This window comes from Hakea prostrata, chromosome 7 (genome assembly GCF_041222555.1).
Source record: "Hakea prostrata isolate BN-2017 chromosome 7, UWA_Hpros_2, whole genome shotgun sequence".
Lineage (NCBI taxonomy): Eukaryota > Viridiplantae > Streptophyta > Magnoliopsida > Proteales > Proteaceae > Hakea > Hakea prostrata.
In genome coordinates, this window is record NC_142606.1 from 7,799,382 (window position 1) to 7,817,270 (window position 17,889).

Here is a 17,889-nt window from a genome sequence, read left to right on the forward strand (position 1 = left end):
GATATATTAAGCTTGGATTCTAAGTGTGTCAAGGTTAATGTTGATGGGAAGCCAAATTCGCAGCGCATGCTGTGTGCATCTAATATTGTTTTTTGGTTATACATATCCCTCCCCCTTTTTTAAGTGAATGTTGTCACTATATCTTTTAGGTTGTAATCTCCCTATGGTTTTAATTTAAATAAATAAATATTCTTGTTATTAAAAAAAGAAGAAGCATATTTGAGTGTTCTTAACATTTAAAATGTTTTCTATCAAAAGAAAAAAAAATGAAAAATCTTGGAAATGCTTTTGTTGTATTTCAACCATGTGGTTGTTATTTTTGACGTTTCAAAAGAAGCATTCGTGTGATGTTAATTTGGAAGAGAGTGAATTAGCCACAAGCCAAATGAATGTCATTTGGAGTGAGCCAAGGCTCTAGAATCATGTTGTCTAAGTCTGGGTGAATTCTTAGAAGGTATCTCAGGTGCTACCTAGTGCACAAAATAGTATACGATGGCCTTCTTTTTGGTACCAGTGTTACTGCACCTTTCAGATGTGTTATTTCAATACTAGTTTATCGTACCTAGTCTTTTTTATTCACCATTTAGCACTATCTATGTTTAACATCTCAACTCACTATGATATTAAAATAATAATAAATAAATAAATAAAATAAAACTACAGACTTGTTAATATACACCAAAATCGTACTATTGGTAAAAAAAATTTGTAGTGATTTACTTTGGATTCCACGAAATAGTTTCTAAAATTGAGAAAAGCAAACCGAGACAAGATCGAATCAACCCACTGATATTCCGATTCCCATTGGTTTTGATTTATCGTAGACCAGTTACCATAAACCAAGACTGAACCAAAAGAATATCAAATCGACCAGAAACCTAATGGTTTGATTCGTTTTCTCTAGAACAGGCGGCAATCATGGAATTGAAACCGACCCAAAATTAAACCATCTAGGGTTTCAGGAATCGATATATTGGAGGAAGCGCTCCAAAGAAGAAAGAAGAAAGAACAGATCGGTCAAACAACAAAATAACTGAAATGCTAAAGTATAGTTAAACCGGGTCATAGCGGAGCGAGAATCTCCGTCAAATTTAAAGGGAAAGAAATATTGGAAGTCCCAGGACTTCGTCTGACTCTCATCGTTTTACCCTTTTGGGTCCCGAAAATAGTGGTTCCAGAGGAGAGGACGAAGCCAGGAAAAAAAATTTTATTTTATTTTTTTATTTTTGTTTTTAAAAAATTTCCCTTTTTTTTTTCTCTCTCTCTCTCTCTCTGGTAAACTCAGAACACGGAAGGATTGGAGCTTTCCGATTTTCGGTTTATTATCGATCTTATCTGTAAATATATTCGGATCTGAATAGGGTTTCTAGGTTATAAGGAGACTGAAGGAGCCGATTGATTGTGTTGTTTCTGGGTTTTATACCTTTTAGGGGTTGTTTTTAAGTCTTCCTTGGTGGTGGTTGTTGTTATATGGGCGAAATCTGAAGACATGAGGAAGAAGCTCGATACCCGTTTTCCCGCTGTAAGTTATCCTTATGTTCTTGTATTTTTTAATTATTTTTTTGGCTTTAATCTCTCTTCAGTTTTATTTTTCCATGTTCGTATTCTTTTCTGGTTTTGCTTTTCTTGCTGCTGATTCGATGGGTTATGCATTTTTGTGTGTGGGTATTAGGCCGATGCAGTTGATTTATGTGCTGATTTGGGTTTTAGTTTGTTCAGGTTTTATATATATTTTTTGTTGATTTCGTCTGGTAGTGGAAAGTAGGGTTTGCTTTTTTTTCTTTGTTATAGGGGTAAAAGGAAAGGTTGGTTGCTTCATTGTAGCCTCTGGTAGTTTAGTTATTGTTGTTGATTTGGGTATTTGCAGTTGGTTCCTAATTCCTAAGTTGTTGAATGGCTTAATAATTGATTATCTATTTTTCTGTTGTCTCTATGGGGATTGGTTTTTTTAGGGTTTTTTGTATTCTGATCAGCTGCTGAAATTTGGGGTGCTTTGGGTTGATAGCCTACATGTTGACTTTGGGGAGGGGCATCTGTGTTTGCTATTCTTGCACTTTTATCACTGTGAATATTTGAACTGCTTTATTGTCGAGAAATAAAATGGAGACATAGTATTTAATTTTCTGGTGAACATTTGCTTGCATAAGTAATTTTCTTAGTAAGTAGTTCATAGGTTTGAAGGTTTCTTCTTCTTCTTCTTCTTCTTCTTCTTCTTCTTCTTCTTCTTCTTCTTCTTCTTTCTCTTTTTTTTTTCCCTTTTTTTATTTATTTAAATGTTGTCAACAGTGCTTAGGTGCAGACATTGTAGTCTGGGAGCTTTTAATTTGTTTTATTAGGTTAATGGTGGTCCTGTCCTGTTTCTGTTTGGGTTTTAGTTCTATAGCCGAGGCTTGATTTTGTTTCATATTCTTTTTTGTTGGTCTATACTTTGCTGGACCTAAAGTTGCTTAGTAAAGGAGATTCAAGTGATATAAACATTGATAGTTTCACAGGCAGTAAATACTTGGATGTTTTATTATTGCATGAAAAGTCTGTTAGTATTCTTGAGATCAACTATTTCAGCCTCAGGTTTTTCTGGCATATCGTATTTTTTGGATGCTTCTTTGATGCCACAGCATTTTATACTAAAGCTTCCATCTGTTTATATTTATTTATTTTAATTTTTGGTGAAAATATCTTTTGCATTTATTTGGTTTATCCTTTGATTGGTTTTAAATTGTCTACTGTCATATTTATTTTGCATCTCAAAGATATTGATGCTCTTTTTGTGTCTGGTTTCTTATTTATTTATTTATTATTATTTTCTTAAAGTTCACTTCAAGTGCTGAGCATTGTAATTGGAACATATATTTTTGTGTGGTGCCTAAAAAGAACAGAGTTATCTTTCCACATGCATGATATGCACAATGCATTGGCACTGGAGAAATTAACGATGTTTTATTAAGAAATGTACATTTAAATCTGGTTGTTGCTTATAGTTTGAACTTGGAGTAAGAGTTAATTTTCAAAATCTCATTATTCACAAACATATGGGACCTTTCTGTAACGGTGCAGAAGGTTAACTAATAGACTATGAGGGGGGGGGGAAGGAAAATTTTGCTTTTGCCTTTTTGTTATTTTTAATTTAAGTTGCAAAAGCTGGTTTGGGATTGTGTCAGGTTCATGGCACTTTCCAATGCCTTGGGTCAGCATGATATTCAACTTTGTACCTCGACAGTAAGAAGCCTCAGAGCCCTTGTTTGTAAATCTGTTGGAATCTTAGACTGCTGGCTTAGGCTCTGCCAGCTTTTTTGTAAACTGCTGTTCCTGAGGTGTTTTTGGGTGGGATATAAGAGTTTTTTCTATGCCAGTAGTTGCAATGAGTTTTTATGGGTAATTAGCAAGGGGGAATTAATTTATATAATGAGGTCTTTATTCTTTTCTGAAGGAAGCAATATCAAGTTTCTTGGAGGATATTTGTTGTATGTCCAAACATTCCCTTCCCCCCCCCCCTCCTCCAATCAACTATTTGATCAAAGCACAATACTTCTTGTGGTATGATGAAAGGATTTATCGAAGAGATAATTTGGCGGAATTCTGGTGTCTTTTCTCCCCTACTAGGGTTCCTCATGAGCCCCCTCAACTTGAGGTTTATTAGTGGATGAATCGTCCTGATGTCTACTTATGTTAATAACTGCAGATATTACATTTCTCCATATATATCAGTCATTTGTATGGTCCTTCATGTAGTTTGTCTAACCAGGCAGCCATAGGGTGTTTAGGAAAATTAGCACAGGTGAGCTCTGAATAGGTGTTTCTTAGCCTGCTAGTAGTAAGGCTATGAGCAGTTAACAGCATGGTCATTCAGGAACTATGTTTGGTAATGCTGTTGAAAATTTTTGTTACTTCAGTACCTAGAGTTCTTGTTAAAAAATTTAGTACTTTGTATTAATTATTCCAGTTGGCTGCACACTATTTGGTATTATTTTTAGTTAGGAGTTCAATTTTTCTGTTCCGATTTTAACTTCAAATTCACACCAGGTTACAACATTTTTTTGGGTGAAAGTTACAACATTTTAGATCTGACCTGATAGAGGCTGGTGTACACTTTTTAACTGTAAATCGTCTTGCATTGTGTTTCTTCCACATTATTTTCTCAACTACATGAATGTTGCCTCAGCATTTCCCCTTTTTGGTGCTTTAGCAGCATTAATTCTGTCTTGGTTTGAATTATTCATACTTTGATTAACCTACTGTCTAGTTTACCCACCACTTTTTCAGCTGTCTTCTCTCAGTTCTGAAGTTTTGAATTCCCCAACACAACCATTCCTGTGCTTCACTAAGTTGGGAATGGCTTGTGTGTTCAATTTGCTTCATGAAAGACCATCTTTAAGATCTGTTGTAGCCATCACCTCCTAGGAACTGTGGTGGGTGATTGCCTTTTGTATTTCTCAGGCAATGCTGTTGTTCAACTCTTCTTCCACTTTTTTCTTCGTCATTACCTTTTCCTTTCCTCCTTGTCAACCTTTTTCATACTAGATTGTTTTTGTATATGGAAAAATGAGGATTAGAAACTATTAATCACTTATGTTCTGTGTGGTTCATGTGAAGAGTTTTAGCTCTCCAGTAACTCAATGACGTAGAGTATTTTAAAATTTAGCTATGTTTTCTAATACGAATGTTATTTTTGTTAGTCTCGGATTAAGAAGATAATGCAAGCAGATGAAGATGTGGGAAAGATTGCAATGGCTGTGCCCCTTTTAGTTTGTGAGTATTGTGTACCACCCACTCAGAATCCTCTCTTTTTGTAGAACATGTAGAAGTTCGAGATATTTTCTCAAATTTGTCATAATTTTGTTGCATAGATTCTATTCCCTCTCTCCCTTGTACTTCTTATTTCGAGGACATCTTTTTCTTTCTTTACTGTACCTGAGACTAGCACACAGACTCAAGCCTAATTTACGTGATGCAGCATGTCTTGCATCCTAGCCATAGAGCAGAATGTATGTGCTCATTTTGTTCACCCAAGACTAAATAATTTCAAGTGAAGTAATATTAATTTATTAAGTCTGATCCTCTCATTGGATATGTTACAGCTAAAGCATTGGAACTATTTCTGCAAGATCTCTGTGATCGGACATATGACATAACACTTCAAAGGGGAGCAAAGACAATGAGTGCTTTGCATCTGTAAGTGATGCTTCTCAATGCGTTTTATTATTCTACTTGTTGAGGTGAAATATCTATTGGTTTTGTGTGTATATATCCTTGTTTTCTGGAGCATAGAAGATTTTGTCATAAGTTTGCTTATTTGAGTGTCATATGTTCTAATACTCTTTCTTACAAAATAGGCCAAAACTTTGAAGAGGTTTAATTTTCATGCTGTTGCCTGTCTTTATTCCATCAAATAAGGCAAAATGTTTCTTGCATGCTCAGACTTGGAACATTTCTTGCATACCTGCTACTTTTTAGTCATGTGAGTTGATAATTTGGCAGGCTAACCAATGGGATTTGCAGAAGCCTAAGGTTATTAAGTTTCACAAATCCAAAATTATCCAGAGCCTCAATGAAATAATAGGACCAGATTGAAATAGACATGTAAATCACTAACAAGCAGCAAAACAGAGAGTTGTGAAAATATTCTGGTCTAAAGGAGGAATAATTTCTCAAGATCTGACTGAATCTGATGGTCATCTGGATTTTATAGGATTATCCTTTTGACAACTGGATTGGTAATCAACCAAAGATCATAGTAACAATCAGATATTATTAAGAAGAAATGTTGATCTGAATCCTTAAGCATTATCTGATCTTCAAAATAAGAAAAAACTAAAATCCAGCCTGAAGTAGAATTTTATTATGATACTGGAAAAATGTAGCAAGATCATATTTTGAGCATTGGAACAAAACCGTCATTTCTGAAAGCAGAGTTTGAGTCCCAAATTTCAAATATTTGAAAATCAGAAATCCTTCTTGCTCTTAGGTTCTCAGAAAAAGTACAAGGGGTAGTAAGTTAAGGTAATACAGTAACGTGATTGCAGGCAGAAATTTCATATTGAAGATAGTTAATGAAACACAGATGTTAACAAGCAAAATCAAGGAATGAAACAAACATATGAAAATAAAAAACTGCTATACCTCATTGAACGAAGAAGATTAGAAGGATATGGGACAGGATTCTTACCTGGGCTTGAATTGAAACCCATTAATTGCCTTAGTATCTGACCAAGGATTCTCACTGAATCTAACAGTAAAGTACTCTGATCCTCACAGAACAGTGAAGGCAAAGGCCAGGTTTTATTTATCAAAGTTGTGTGCTTTATAATGGCTGGTTAAACCTCTATTCCCCCCTCCCCCCTTTTTCTTCATCCCCCTCTTCTTCTTTAAAAGAAAAAAAAAGAAGGAAAAAGAGAGGCCTTCTTAATTATTCAGTAAAAGGTTTAAAGCAACCCCAGAACTGACTAAAAAACAGTGCATAGACTTAATCCATACTATGGACTCCAAATTCTAATAATTCTAATAGTTGACTTAATAAACCAAACCAAATTAGACTGCAGTTTTAGATTCATAATCTTACTAAATTCCTATTTCGATGGTATTACTCTCAATGTATTGGTTTTCAACCTCAGTTAGTCATGTATGTTCTGCATGAAATGGTATAGCATCCCCCGGGGGGGGGGGGATATTGTCAGATGGGTTCAAAACTTTACTTGGATGATTTGCAGACAAATTGTACATAAAATTTGGGCTCCACCCCAAATTGCCATGTGGCAAAATCAACTACCAAGGAGTGCAAATCCTCTTTCTCCAATTTATCCTGCATACTTGTCTTATTTATTCACTCAGGACTTACTTTTTCTGTGGCATGGGAGTGTCCCTTCTCATATTTTTTGGTTTGAAAATTCTGATTCTCTAATGAACTTTATGTCAAATTTTTATTTAAAAAATGAGTTTGAATTAACTAGGTTTTTCCACCCATTTCCAGAAAACAGTGTGTGCAAAGCTTTACTGTATTTGATTTCCTAAGAGAAATTGTTGGCAAGGTTCCAGATTTGGGTGGATCTGAAGCTGGTGGTGAGGATAGATCTGCTCCTAGGAGAAGGTTGGTGAATTTTGGTTCTTGTTACAGTTCTTAGGTTACAGATGGAGGCAAGAGCCTGTACTAAAATCTTTTAACATTTATTTTTTTCTCTGTCCAGGAAAGCTGTGGATGATGACAATGACAGTGATTTAGAGTCAAAGAGGAGCAGGATGGTATGCTTTCATATCCTTGATTTCAACTTAAGTGCCATTTAAGAAAGTGGCTTCATATATTATGGATATTAAACGGGCTAAAAAACAATGGGATTTATGTATTGCAGCATGAAATGGGTCATAGCAGCAGTGGCAGGGGGAGAGGACGGGGCCGCGGAAGAGGCCGTGGTCGTGGCAGGGTGCCAGTAGAGAGGGAAAGTGCCCATTTGGACAAGTGTGAAGATGATCCTGATATTTCTCCCCAGCACAATGACAAGCATAATGTTAACCCTGAACTGCTGGAAAATGGGACTGAGGCTAAGGAATCAAAGGATAATGTCATGATTGGTAGTAGTGCTGATTCAGTAGTACGAAACTTTGATCTTAATGTGGACTTGGCTGAGAATGGGGACACGGCAGCCACAGCAGCTGCAGCCCCTGCCTCATCAAGAGAGCCTCCTGAGGAGGTGAAGCATGAGGAATATCCTGGCTGGTCTTTATCGGAAATGGACAAGATGGCCATTGATCCTCTTCAGTTGGCACAACTTAACAGAAGATTAGATGAGGATGAAGAAGATTATGATGAAGAAGAATGACTAGTGGTGAATCCTCGTCCTGTGGATATGCCATCTCAGAGGTTAGCGGTAACCCAGTCTGATATATAGAAAATGGTAATATACTGTTGTTAAGATAGGTGTTAGGAGCTTAGTGAAACAAAGGAAAAAAGACACATTTTGCATCATCCATCCCTGGGGGATGAATGAGCCCCACTATAGGATAGGCCAAAAGTTGTTTTTCGGCCTCTAGGATTTGTATTATATGTTGCTGTATCATTCACTAACAAGAACAGTTTTCAAACATTGATTTCCCTGAACTTTTAGAATCTACAGATTGTGTGCTATGATCATCAATGGACCTCGCAAGAAATGGTATGATGCTCCTCAAGAATTCCGAATTCGTTGTCGAAGGTGAACTTTTTTTTTCCAGAGCATTTCGCCTGCATTTAGTTATATATATATATACTATTCCTTGGTGAGATGATTATGCTTGAGAGCACTTTCTGGGACTTCTGGTGCATTATCGTGCCTCATAGTCATTGCCTTACTTTAATTAGTGGATTGTGTTTCTGCTTTGTTTTCTTTTTTGGCATCCATTGACACCCTTTCAAATATTTCCTGGAAGTACAACAGAATTGGCAAATTTATTACTGATGAAAAGGAATCTTTTTGAGCTAAGGGGGATGGGAAGGGGTCTCCTTTTTTTTTTTTTTTTGGGGGGGGGGGGGGGGGGGGGATGAACTAAGGGGTCTCAATTAGATGGGCTATAAAGTTGGATTTTGCAGATGGTATTTAGTTTGGTTGATTCCATGTTATTAAATACTACTGTTTGAGGCTACCATAGTATCATGGAATTGTGGTGTACTATCCCTTCATCTGTATTTTGATCTGGTTCTGTACTACATTGTGCCAATTTGTTGATTATAGTCAACTATCATGTGTGAGAGTTTGGAGGCACAATATTTCGCTTATGAATCCATGATATATGTGATGCATTCCATATTGCATTGCTGAGTTGTGTTGCTCATCTCTGGCAATACACATATCAGGGACAAGGAGTCTAGAACTGCACCAGGGTTTCACTTCACACTTTGTTAAGCTGCAGCTTTCTGAAGTCTTCATTGATATGCTGAAAATGACTACATTGGTTCCTTGTCCTTTGTCATATAGAGTGGTAGGTATGTGGATGGTTTTGAGCACTCTTGAGAGTGCATGTTAGGGTAACTGTGTTTAGGATTCTACTGATCACCTCAATTGGTATGCAAACCCCTTGGTGATTGATGAAAGAGCAGCATTTTTGGATCGGGAGCCTCATGGAGGATTCACATTACTGGAGCACCAGAAGGAGTTTGTATATTATTCTTACCAAGAAGGAAACGAAGTCTTACTTTTACTGACTTTTTACCTTCCTGGCATCTGATTCAATCACCCAAGTTTGTGTGCTACCGTTGGAAGAGTTTGTTTATGAGAAATCCCAGCTGATTGATGTTCATGAAATGCAGAGCAGAAGTACAATCTCAGGCCGTTCATATGCTTTTGGTGTATGGCTTTGGCTTATCTAAAATTGAAGGATCAGAATTCGATCCATTAAGATTTTTCAGGTGTGGATAGATAGAACCAGTCAATCAGAAACCCCTAACGATGACCGTGTTTCAAACATTTGAATTTTAAGGACCGTAAAAATGGTCACATGATGTGTATGATGTTCAAGGGCTGAGAGGACCAAAGGATAATGTGTTTTCGTAGAATTAGAAGCAAAATGATATTTCTTAGAATTAATTGTTTCTGGACTTTTATCTTATTCTTAATTCTGTACAAGAAGAGAACAACCTATCAAGGATTTCTACAGGAATGTGTTTCAATTACAATGAATCTTCGTAAATGTCACCCTAAAAACCATGGACCAACAAAGAGAATATGATCTCTGATTGTCTTGTATGCCATTGTAACTAAGATATTTGGTTAAAATTAACTTCATTCAAGATTCAAGTAAAAAACTGATCACAACCTCCATTTCCTGCTGAGCCAAACGTACTACTGTAAGAACCACTTCTACTGCTTCTGATCCTACAGAATGTTTGTCCTTTAAACTCTTTCTTATTAAGTTATAATATTCATGCATGATTCAGGCGGTTTTGGAACCATTTTTTGAACTAGCTTTCTCATCATCTCTTCAAGGATTATTATAAACAAATACTTTTTCTTCACACCTACCAAATTTTCATTGGTATCCATCACGGGCTTGTCAGAAGTAGTAGGCTTCCAAAAACTTAAATCACCAGTAATTCTTCGATTAGGTCTCCAACCATTAACACTCTTCTTCGTCATTGAAACGAAAAAGAAAACAGCTCCTTCACACCCAACCACCACTGCTAAAGAGAAGCCACTACTCAAAACCTTTATAATTAAATAATCACAAACAAGCTCCTGATGATGAGTTGGTATGAATCTGAACCCAACCCAACTGAAAAGTTAATCTCATAACTAACTCTCTGTAGACATCTTAAATCATTTTTCAGTTATGTTTCGATCAACTCTCTCTGAATTCATCTTTCTGGAAAGCCAAGCACCTACTAATTTTTATATGTTCTACCTGAAACGGTACTAATGTTTGTAGTTTTGTAGTGTTTTATTATGATTAAGATTTTTATTTTTTTTGGGCATTTATTATGATTAAGATTAAACCTAACATTACTAGTGTCGTTAGGAGAAAATTAATGTCATCATCCGAGTTACCCAATATATCAGTCAAACCTTTGATTACTAGTTTCGTTAGGGGAAAATTAATGTCATACATCTGAGTTACCCAATATATCAGTCAAACCCTTGATTACTCTGTGCTCCCCAACAGCTTTATAACCACAAAATACAGTGGGGTCCACAAGTGAAAAAATGAGATTTTTTTTTGTAAAATGTTTTTATTTTTCCACCTGTGGGCCCCACTGTATTTTGTGGTTTTAAAACTGTTGGGGAGCAGATCCAGACTCATCCGAGTTACCCAATATATCAATCAAACCCTTGATTACAAGTGTAGTTAGGGGAAAAAACCATCTACTGTCACAATAGTGTACGTTTATATCAAATAGAATGCTGAGATTAAAAGTTTAATTTTAAATTTTAAAAATCATCAATAGTCTTGTAGTTGCTTTGCTTTCTCAGTCAATCATTTGGTATATATGTGTACTATTATGCACAAAAGATGATATTTTCCCCACCATTAGTCCCAACTTTTAGTATTCATTTTTAATATTATCCTCACATCAAAGTAAAGAAGAATGAAAAGAGAAGGAAAATAAAAAGATATTCATGGGAGAATAGAAATCATATAAAATATGTAAGAATAGAAGGAAATGAGTGGTCCCCCCCCCCCAAACCATTCCCTTTCCTAAGTTTTGAAATTTCCCTTCTAACTCTCTTTTCATGTGTGAATTATCAATATGACTCCACATTGAAGAAAAAATTTAACAATAAAGAAAATGGGTGAAAAAGTCATTATGTTCTAAGTAAAACATTGGAACTTAGCCTCTAGCGATGTTAAACCCTAGTTGCATATGGTAGAAGAAGACAAGACAAGTTGAGCATTGGGTTTTTTCTCAAGGTTACTCTTGTTGTTTTAAAAAAGTTTATCTTGCTTACATCAGCACTTAACTATGACTTCCTAACTGCCTAGGGTGTCATTGGAACATTTTTCCCAAATAAGGGGTCTTATTGACAAATAGAGTAACTCAAGGTGTGACATTAATTTTAGGGGGGGTAACTCAAGGGGTAATACTGAAAATCTTTTTTGTTTTATTACCAAGTCAAATAAAATTCGAGTTCATACTCTAACTAAGAGTTATTCTTTTATCAAACAAATTGATCGAATAATTCAGACATGATTTTTAATGTTTTGGAAAACTTTGGAAACATCCCAAAATAATTGGCAAAAACCATAGGCACTCCAAAACCATGCCATAGTGATAGTCCCCCCCCCCCTTTTACGTTAGAACCGTTAATTAGTTAGAATATATGGCAAATGTACCCTTAATTATACTAATTCTTATATTTTTTTAATATACAATTAATTATTCATTGTCAACTTGGCATGGTTTTTGGATGTTTGTGTTTTTTGCCAATTATGTTGGTGTGTTGTTGAAAAATTTCCTTAATATTTATAACATCTATTTTAGCATGATTATTCTTTTTCTGTAAAGATTTTAACATGATGAGTCATTGACTACAGTTGAATAAGACACGACTCACACAAGTAACATAAAGTTTCAATATATGTACAATACACCCCCCACCCCCTCCCCGAGTAGAGAAACTTTCATTTCAAAACCTTGGAAGAACACAAGGTAGAAGACTAAGGAATGGAACATGACCAAATCATCCTACCAAGCATAGATGAGGCCATCCAAGCTAGGTGGTCAGCAATGTTGTTACCATTCCCATAAATAGAAATAAAATAAAAAACCACACTGGACAAAGAAAGGACTAGAGGTGCTTAATATCACTTGCACCTTGCCAATACTAATGGGCAAAAGGAAGTAAGAGTCAAGGATCTTCATAAGCTCCTAATTATCTTTACTCAAATACGATAAAGTCAATACCCACAGAGATAGCCTGGAGTAAAGATGATCCAGTCTCCAATAAATGTATGAAACGCTGGATTCATGGGAGGCTCTATACCCCAAATGAGAGACCAATCAAGTGGTTTGTGCGAAGGCACAGTCCAAAACAAACCATTCTTCGTGCCCCCATCTCTGGTAGTCAGTCGTCTATTGAAAAACAATCCCTCAAAGGCATGTTGAGGTTGGCCTTTGCATCTGTTGGGTGGAAAGAAGCATGAATCAGGTCATTCTTCCATCTTCTTCTAGACTCATGGACAATGAGGTTCGAGACCCACGTAGGAGTATGGCATTGAAACTCCACATATGAAATCTTTTTATATGAAAGATCCAAGAGCCATTTGTCATTCCAAATATCAATCACACCACCCTTGCCCACAACCCAAATCACTCCACCTTCTTCATTGTTTTTAAGAGTCCAACAGCATTCCATCCTCATCAAATCCTTTCATTCCTCTATCATTCCAGTTCATATTCACATTCATCTCATAACGAGTGTTACCCTTAAAAAATATATATTAAAGGGAAAATAAGAGAGAGAAGAAGAAGAGAAGAAGAAGAGAAAAAGACAGGAAACGCAAAAATATCTTTGCTTTTCACCCACTGCCCATTCAGAACCCTGTGGGCGGATGGTCCAATCGCCCTCCTTGAATGGAGAAAATATTTATTGTTAAAGGAAAATAATGCACATCTCTATCAAGATGATGAAGATATGACACCACATTTTTCTCCTATACCAATCCAAAAAAAAAAAAAAAAACCTTACAAAATGGAATTGTATTTTCTAGAAAAAATAAAAATAAAAATAAAATAAAAAAGATTATATGGATGGCCGTGCATGACCTATAATCTCGGTTGTATCCTTTGATTCCGAATCTCAGATGAGCAGCCCTTTAACTGTCCCCTTCGTAAATCCCTTTCAAAATCAAAATAAACAAAAAGCCATAAAAGGAAATAGCGACAACTCCGCTAGAAACAAGCTAACGGCAACTTAGACGGTGACCGCTCACCTTACGCTAGACGCGTAGCCAACCACCCCAATTGTGGATTGAAAAAGATTCCTTCTTGGCGTGCGGTCAATAAAATGCCAGGTCACTGTTCACGCCGTACACGTTTCCTTCTCTTATTGGGTTTCTTGGTGGTGTTCAATCACTCTGCCTCTATAAATACAGATCCTCTCTCACGTTATTTCTTCCATTCTATTCAGAAAAAGACTTACATATCTCTTCCTCAAGCTCTTCTCTTCAATTCCGCCAAGGTATGGAGCGGTCTTTCTTTTTTACGATTTCTCTCTTGTTCTCAAGTTCTATTTTGAAGATCTTCAATTTCTGATTTAGTTTTGTTATCTCTTTGCATCTAATTATGTAGTTTGATCTGGATCTGATATCTGATTTCGTATATCTGTCGATCTTTGATTTATATCTAAGGAGATTATAGATCTTGCGATTTCTGTTGATGTAAGAGTGGTTATTAGTCTTTGATTTCCATCTCGTATATCTGTTCAGCGATTCGATCACCGTCCCCTGTTCTTGGTACCGATCTTGTAACTTTTTCGCGCTTAGGCTTTTACGATTGTGCTTTTTTTCATTTTTGGATCTGCATTTTTCTGTTACGACTAATACCATATCTTTTCTATGATATTCTTTTGAGCGCTTCTGGTAAAAAGAAATTTGGAAAACAAAGTCGATGTTTTTCTTTTCGATTATGTGGAAGACAAATTTTCTTCTTGGTGTTTCGAATTAACCAGATTTTGGATTTTTAGTTTGTTGCTACTCTTGTAAAAGATCTTCAAGCCGTAACAGTTTACTGATGGATGTTTATCCTCCGTTTTCGTATATCTGAAGGTTTTTTGGTTTTGATTTTGCTTTGCAGATGCAGATCTTTGTTAAGACCCTTACCGGAAAGACTATCACCCTTGAGGTGGAAAGCTCAGACACAATTGACAACGTTAAGGCTAAGATTCAAGATAAGGAAGGAATTCCCCCAGACCAGCAGCGTCTGATCTTCGCCGGAAAGCAACTCGAGGATGGCCGTACCTTAGCTGACTACAATATCCAGAAGGAGTCTACCCTTCACCTTGTCCTCCGTCTCAGGGGAGGAATGCAAATCTTCGTCAAAACCTTGACGGGCAAAACCATCACCCTTGAAGTGGAAAGCTCGGACACCATCGACAACGTCAAGGCCAAGATCCAGGACAAGGAAGGTATTCCCCCAGACCAGCAGAGGTTGATCTTCGCCGGTAAGCAGCTCGAGGACGGCCGAACCCTAGCCGACTACAACATCCAGAAGGAATCCACCCTTCACCTTGTACTCCGTCTCAGGGGAGGCATGCAGATCTTCGTCAAAACCTTGACGGGCAAAACCATCACCCTTGAAGTTGAGAGTTCCGATACCATCGACAACGTCAAGGCCAAGATCCAGGACAAGGAAGGTATTCCCCCAGACCAGCAGAGGTTGATCTTCGCCGGTAAGCAGCTCGAGGACGGCCGAACCCTTGCGGACTACAACATCCAGAAGGAATCTACCCTTCACTTGGTTCTCCGATTGAGGGGAGGCATGCAGATTTTTGTCAAAACCCTGACGGGCAAAACCATTACTCTTGAAGTCGAGAGCTCTGACACAATTGACAACGTCAAGGCCAAAATCCAGGACAAGGAAGGGATTCCCCCAGACCAGCAGAGACTCATCTTCGCCGGAAAACAGCTTGAGGACGGCCGAACTCTTGCCGACTACAACATCCAGAAAGAGTCCACCCTTCACTTGGTTCTCCGATTGAGGGGAGGCATGCAAATCTTTGTCAAAACTCTTACTGGTAAGACCATTACCCTGGAAGTTGAGAGCTCGGACACCATTGACAACGTCAAAGCCAAGATCCAGGACAAGGAGGGTATTCCCCCAGACCAGCAGAGACTCATCTTCGCCGGAAAGCAGCTTGAGGACGGCCGAACTCTTGCCGACTACAACATCCAGAAAGAGTCCACCCTTCACTTGGTTCTCCGATTGAGGGGAGGCATGCAAATTTTTGTCAAAACTCTTACCGGTAAGACCATTACCCTGGAAGTTGAGAGCTCGGACACCATTGACAACGTCAAGGCCAAGATCCAGGACAAGGAGGGTATTCCCCCAGACCAGCAGAGACTCATCTTTGCGGGTAAGCAGCTCGAGGACGGCCGTACTTTGGCTGATTACAACATCCAGAAGGAATCAACCCTCCACTTGGTTCTGCGTCTTAGGGGTGGTATGCAAATCTTCGTGAAGACCCTGACAGGGAAAACCATCACCTTGGAGGTGGAGAGTTCTGACACAATTGACAATGTGAAGGCAAAGATTCAGGACAAGGAGGGCATTCCTCCAGACCAGCAGAGGCTGATCTTCGCTGGTAAACAGCTTGAAGATGGGAGGACCCTTGCGGATTACAATATCCAGAAGGAGTCGACCCTTCACCTGGTGCTGCGTCTGAGGGGTGGTATGCAGATTTTTGTTAAGACCCTGACCGGGAAGACCATTACCCTGGAGGTGGAGAGCTCCGATACAATTGACAATGTGAAGGCTAAAATCCAGGATAAGGAAGGTATCCCTCCGGACCAGCAGAGGCTTATCTTCGCCGGTAAGCAGCTTGAGGATGGCCGCACTCTCGCTGATTATAACATCCAGAAAGAGTCTACTCTTCACCTTGTCCTTCGTCTTCGTGGTGGGTTCTGAAATCTGTCGTAGGTGTTTGATGGATGATCAGTGAATGGTCGCTTTTGAATAATGGAGTCTTCTTCTGATAGTCTCTACCCAGTACATTTTGTTTTCGTAGTATGATTGCTTTTTCTATCATCTATTGGTGTTAGTGTCTCAACCCCAACAAGTGAATGCATATTTGGGGTTTGTCTAGTTTTTTCTTTCTTCCCCTTTTCTGAAAGTTTCGACTGTGTTGCTATGAGCCAATGACCATTGATGTCGATTGGTTTTATAATATGAATGTTATATAATAAGGAGTTTCTGTAATATGTGTGTTTCAAGTTTTCTCATTTTGACAGAGATAATATCGAAACCTAACAGTCTTAACAGGACTGGGCATGTTCCTCTATGTTACATATTGAATGAACTCTATTCAGATACGCATAGCAATATCTGGGTCTATACTGAATGGATGGTGTCTTCTCTAGATGACGAAGCGGTTTCCTTTGGAAGTAGATTGGTTCCACTTCTTAGATCTTAACATGATTCGTAGAGGACCATGTTTAAGTTTATTCCCCTAGGAGGATCCCAAACGGATAAATACTTTGGTTTTCATTGGAGATTAGGAATTGATAGACTTCTCATAGGGGACCCATTTTAGCAATGTATGGTGGTGATCAACTGAGATCATTTTCTACTCAAGGCCGGTGTATCTTGATTATGTTTTAGAGAACTGGTTTAATGTCTTGTATTCATACAAGCATTTATCTTCATGGCCGAACCATAATGAGTACCCGTAAATTGTTTTTTTACTCTAAGAACCTGGGAAAATGGGTAAGCAGCTGCATGGCCTCATAGTCCAAAGCACATTGTCACGCCTTACTTCTTGACTAAGTCAATCGTGCCGGCACGTAGCACTTACTTGTACTAAGTCAGCCAAAAACTCAATTAGAGGTAGAAGAAAGCTTAGAACTTCAAAGAGAACTTCAAGAGAGCTTTTAGGCCAGTCATGATAAATTAGTTTGTGTCAACAATTCATTCCCCCCATTATTGGTGACTCATGACTTCAATGAATCATAATGAGTATTTCCACCAAATGTATGATGATCTAAACGTTAATCCAATCGTCCTTATAGATCTAAAAATTTCTACCGACATTTATCAAATAGCAAGATATTTGCTAATTGTAAGATTCATCTAAGAATTTACGTTTTCTAAAACCCTGGGTAAACTGAAACCCATTAATAACCTTTGTCAAGAGAGAAAACTTTATTATGGCCCATTAATAATTATACTATTGAGCTCATAGATAAATTAGGCCAATAAATTATAAATCGAGGAGGCATCTTTTTATATTCAGTTCGGTTGACAATGGTGGTGCAGACGTCATAAGTATTGCTACACGTAAATAATGAGCAGCCATCTATTGACAATGAGCATTTGCACTTCCAAAAGGTCATAATACACAGCAAGTAGTTTCTTTTCTTAGTTCCTTTTACCCATTATCCCCCGTCAACAATCTCACCTTTTATGTTAACTTCAACATGAAATGATTATTTTGCCCATGAAGAGGGGACTAAATTATCTTTCATGCCAACCCTTAAGGGTAGGTGAAGGGATTATCTACTGCCGACGACAACCAGTTTGCACGCACCTTGATTACATTCTTAGAGAAAGCTTCATCGTCTACAAGGATGTATTATCCACTGAAAAGTATGGATCTTGTCACTCTACCAACCCTGTATTGACAATTAGTTTCATCCCCACTTAAAGAACCATCAGTAAAAATAACTCTTTTTAAAAATTCAAGAAAAATTTTGGTAAATATAATGTAATAGGGTAAA

The 17,889-nt window shown here is 37.6% G+C and overlaps 2 protein-coding genes across 3 annotated transcripts; both read left to right on the forward strand.

Annotated features, from left to right (window-relative positions):
• The first annotated feature begins 1,024 nt into the window (after nucleotides 1-1,024).
• Nucleotides 1,025-8,442, forward strand: LOC149009398 (uncharacterized). 2 transcript variants are annotated; one of them, XM_089162293.1, is made up of 6 exons: nucleotides 1,025-1,522; nucleotides 4,674-4,746; nucleotides 5,076-5,169; nucleotides 6,965-7,081; nucleotides 7,179-7,233; nucleotides 7,341-8,442. In XM_089162293.1, the coding sequence occupies exons 1-6, from the start codon at nucleotides 1,490-1,492 to the stop codon at nucleotides 7,806-7,808; spliced, it is 840 nt and encodes a 279-aa protein (XP_089018419.1). In that variant the 5' UTR covers nucleotides 1,025-1,489; the 3' UTR covers nucleotides 7,809-8,442. The 2 variants fall into 2 exon arrangements, with proteins under 2 accessions (XP_089018419.1, XP_089018420.1); XM_089162294.1 differs by lacking the exons at nucleotides 1,025-1,522; nucleotides 4,674-4,746 and adding an exon at nucleotides 4,761-4,982.
• Nucleotides 8,443-13,527: 5,085 nt separating this feature from the next.
• On the forward strand, nucleotides 13,528-16,357 carry LOC149009399 (polyubiquitin-like). Its single transcript, XM_089160589.1, has 2 exons — nucleotides 13,528-13,637; nucleotides 14,252-16,357. Exon 2 carries the CDS (start codon nucleotides 14,252-14,254, stop codon nucleotides 16,079-16,081), a length of 1,830 nt encoding a protein of 609 aa, XP_089016715.1. The 5' UTR covers nucleotides 13,528-13,637; the 3' UTR covers nucleotides 16,082-16,357.
• Nucleotides 16,358-17,889: the final 1,532 nt, after the last annotated feature.

Excerpts from the sequence above, each read along its gene's own strand:
- LOC149009398 (XM_089162293.1), top strand. The coding sequence starts at position 1,490 with ATGAGGAAGAAGCTCGATACCCGTTTTCCCGCT. Across the intron at positions 1,523-4,673 it reads TCGATACCCGTTTTCCCGCT|TCTCGGATTAAGAAGATAAT; the intron begins GTAAGTTATCCT and ends TATTTTTGTTAG. Across the intron at positions 5,170-6,964 it reads ACAATGAGTGCTTTGCATCT|AAAACAGTGTGTGCAAAGCT; the intron begins GTAAGTGATGCT and ends ACCCATTTCCAG.
- LOC149009399 (XM_089160589.1), top strand. The coding sequence starts at position 14,252 with ATGCAGATCTTTGTTAAGACCCTTACCGGAAAGACTATCACCCTTGAG.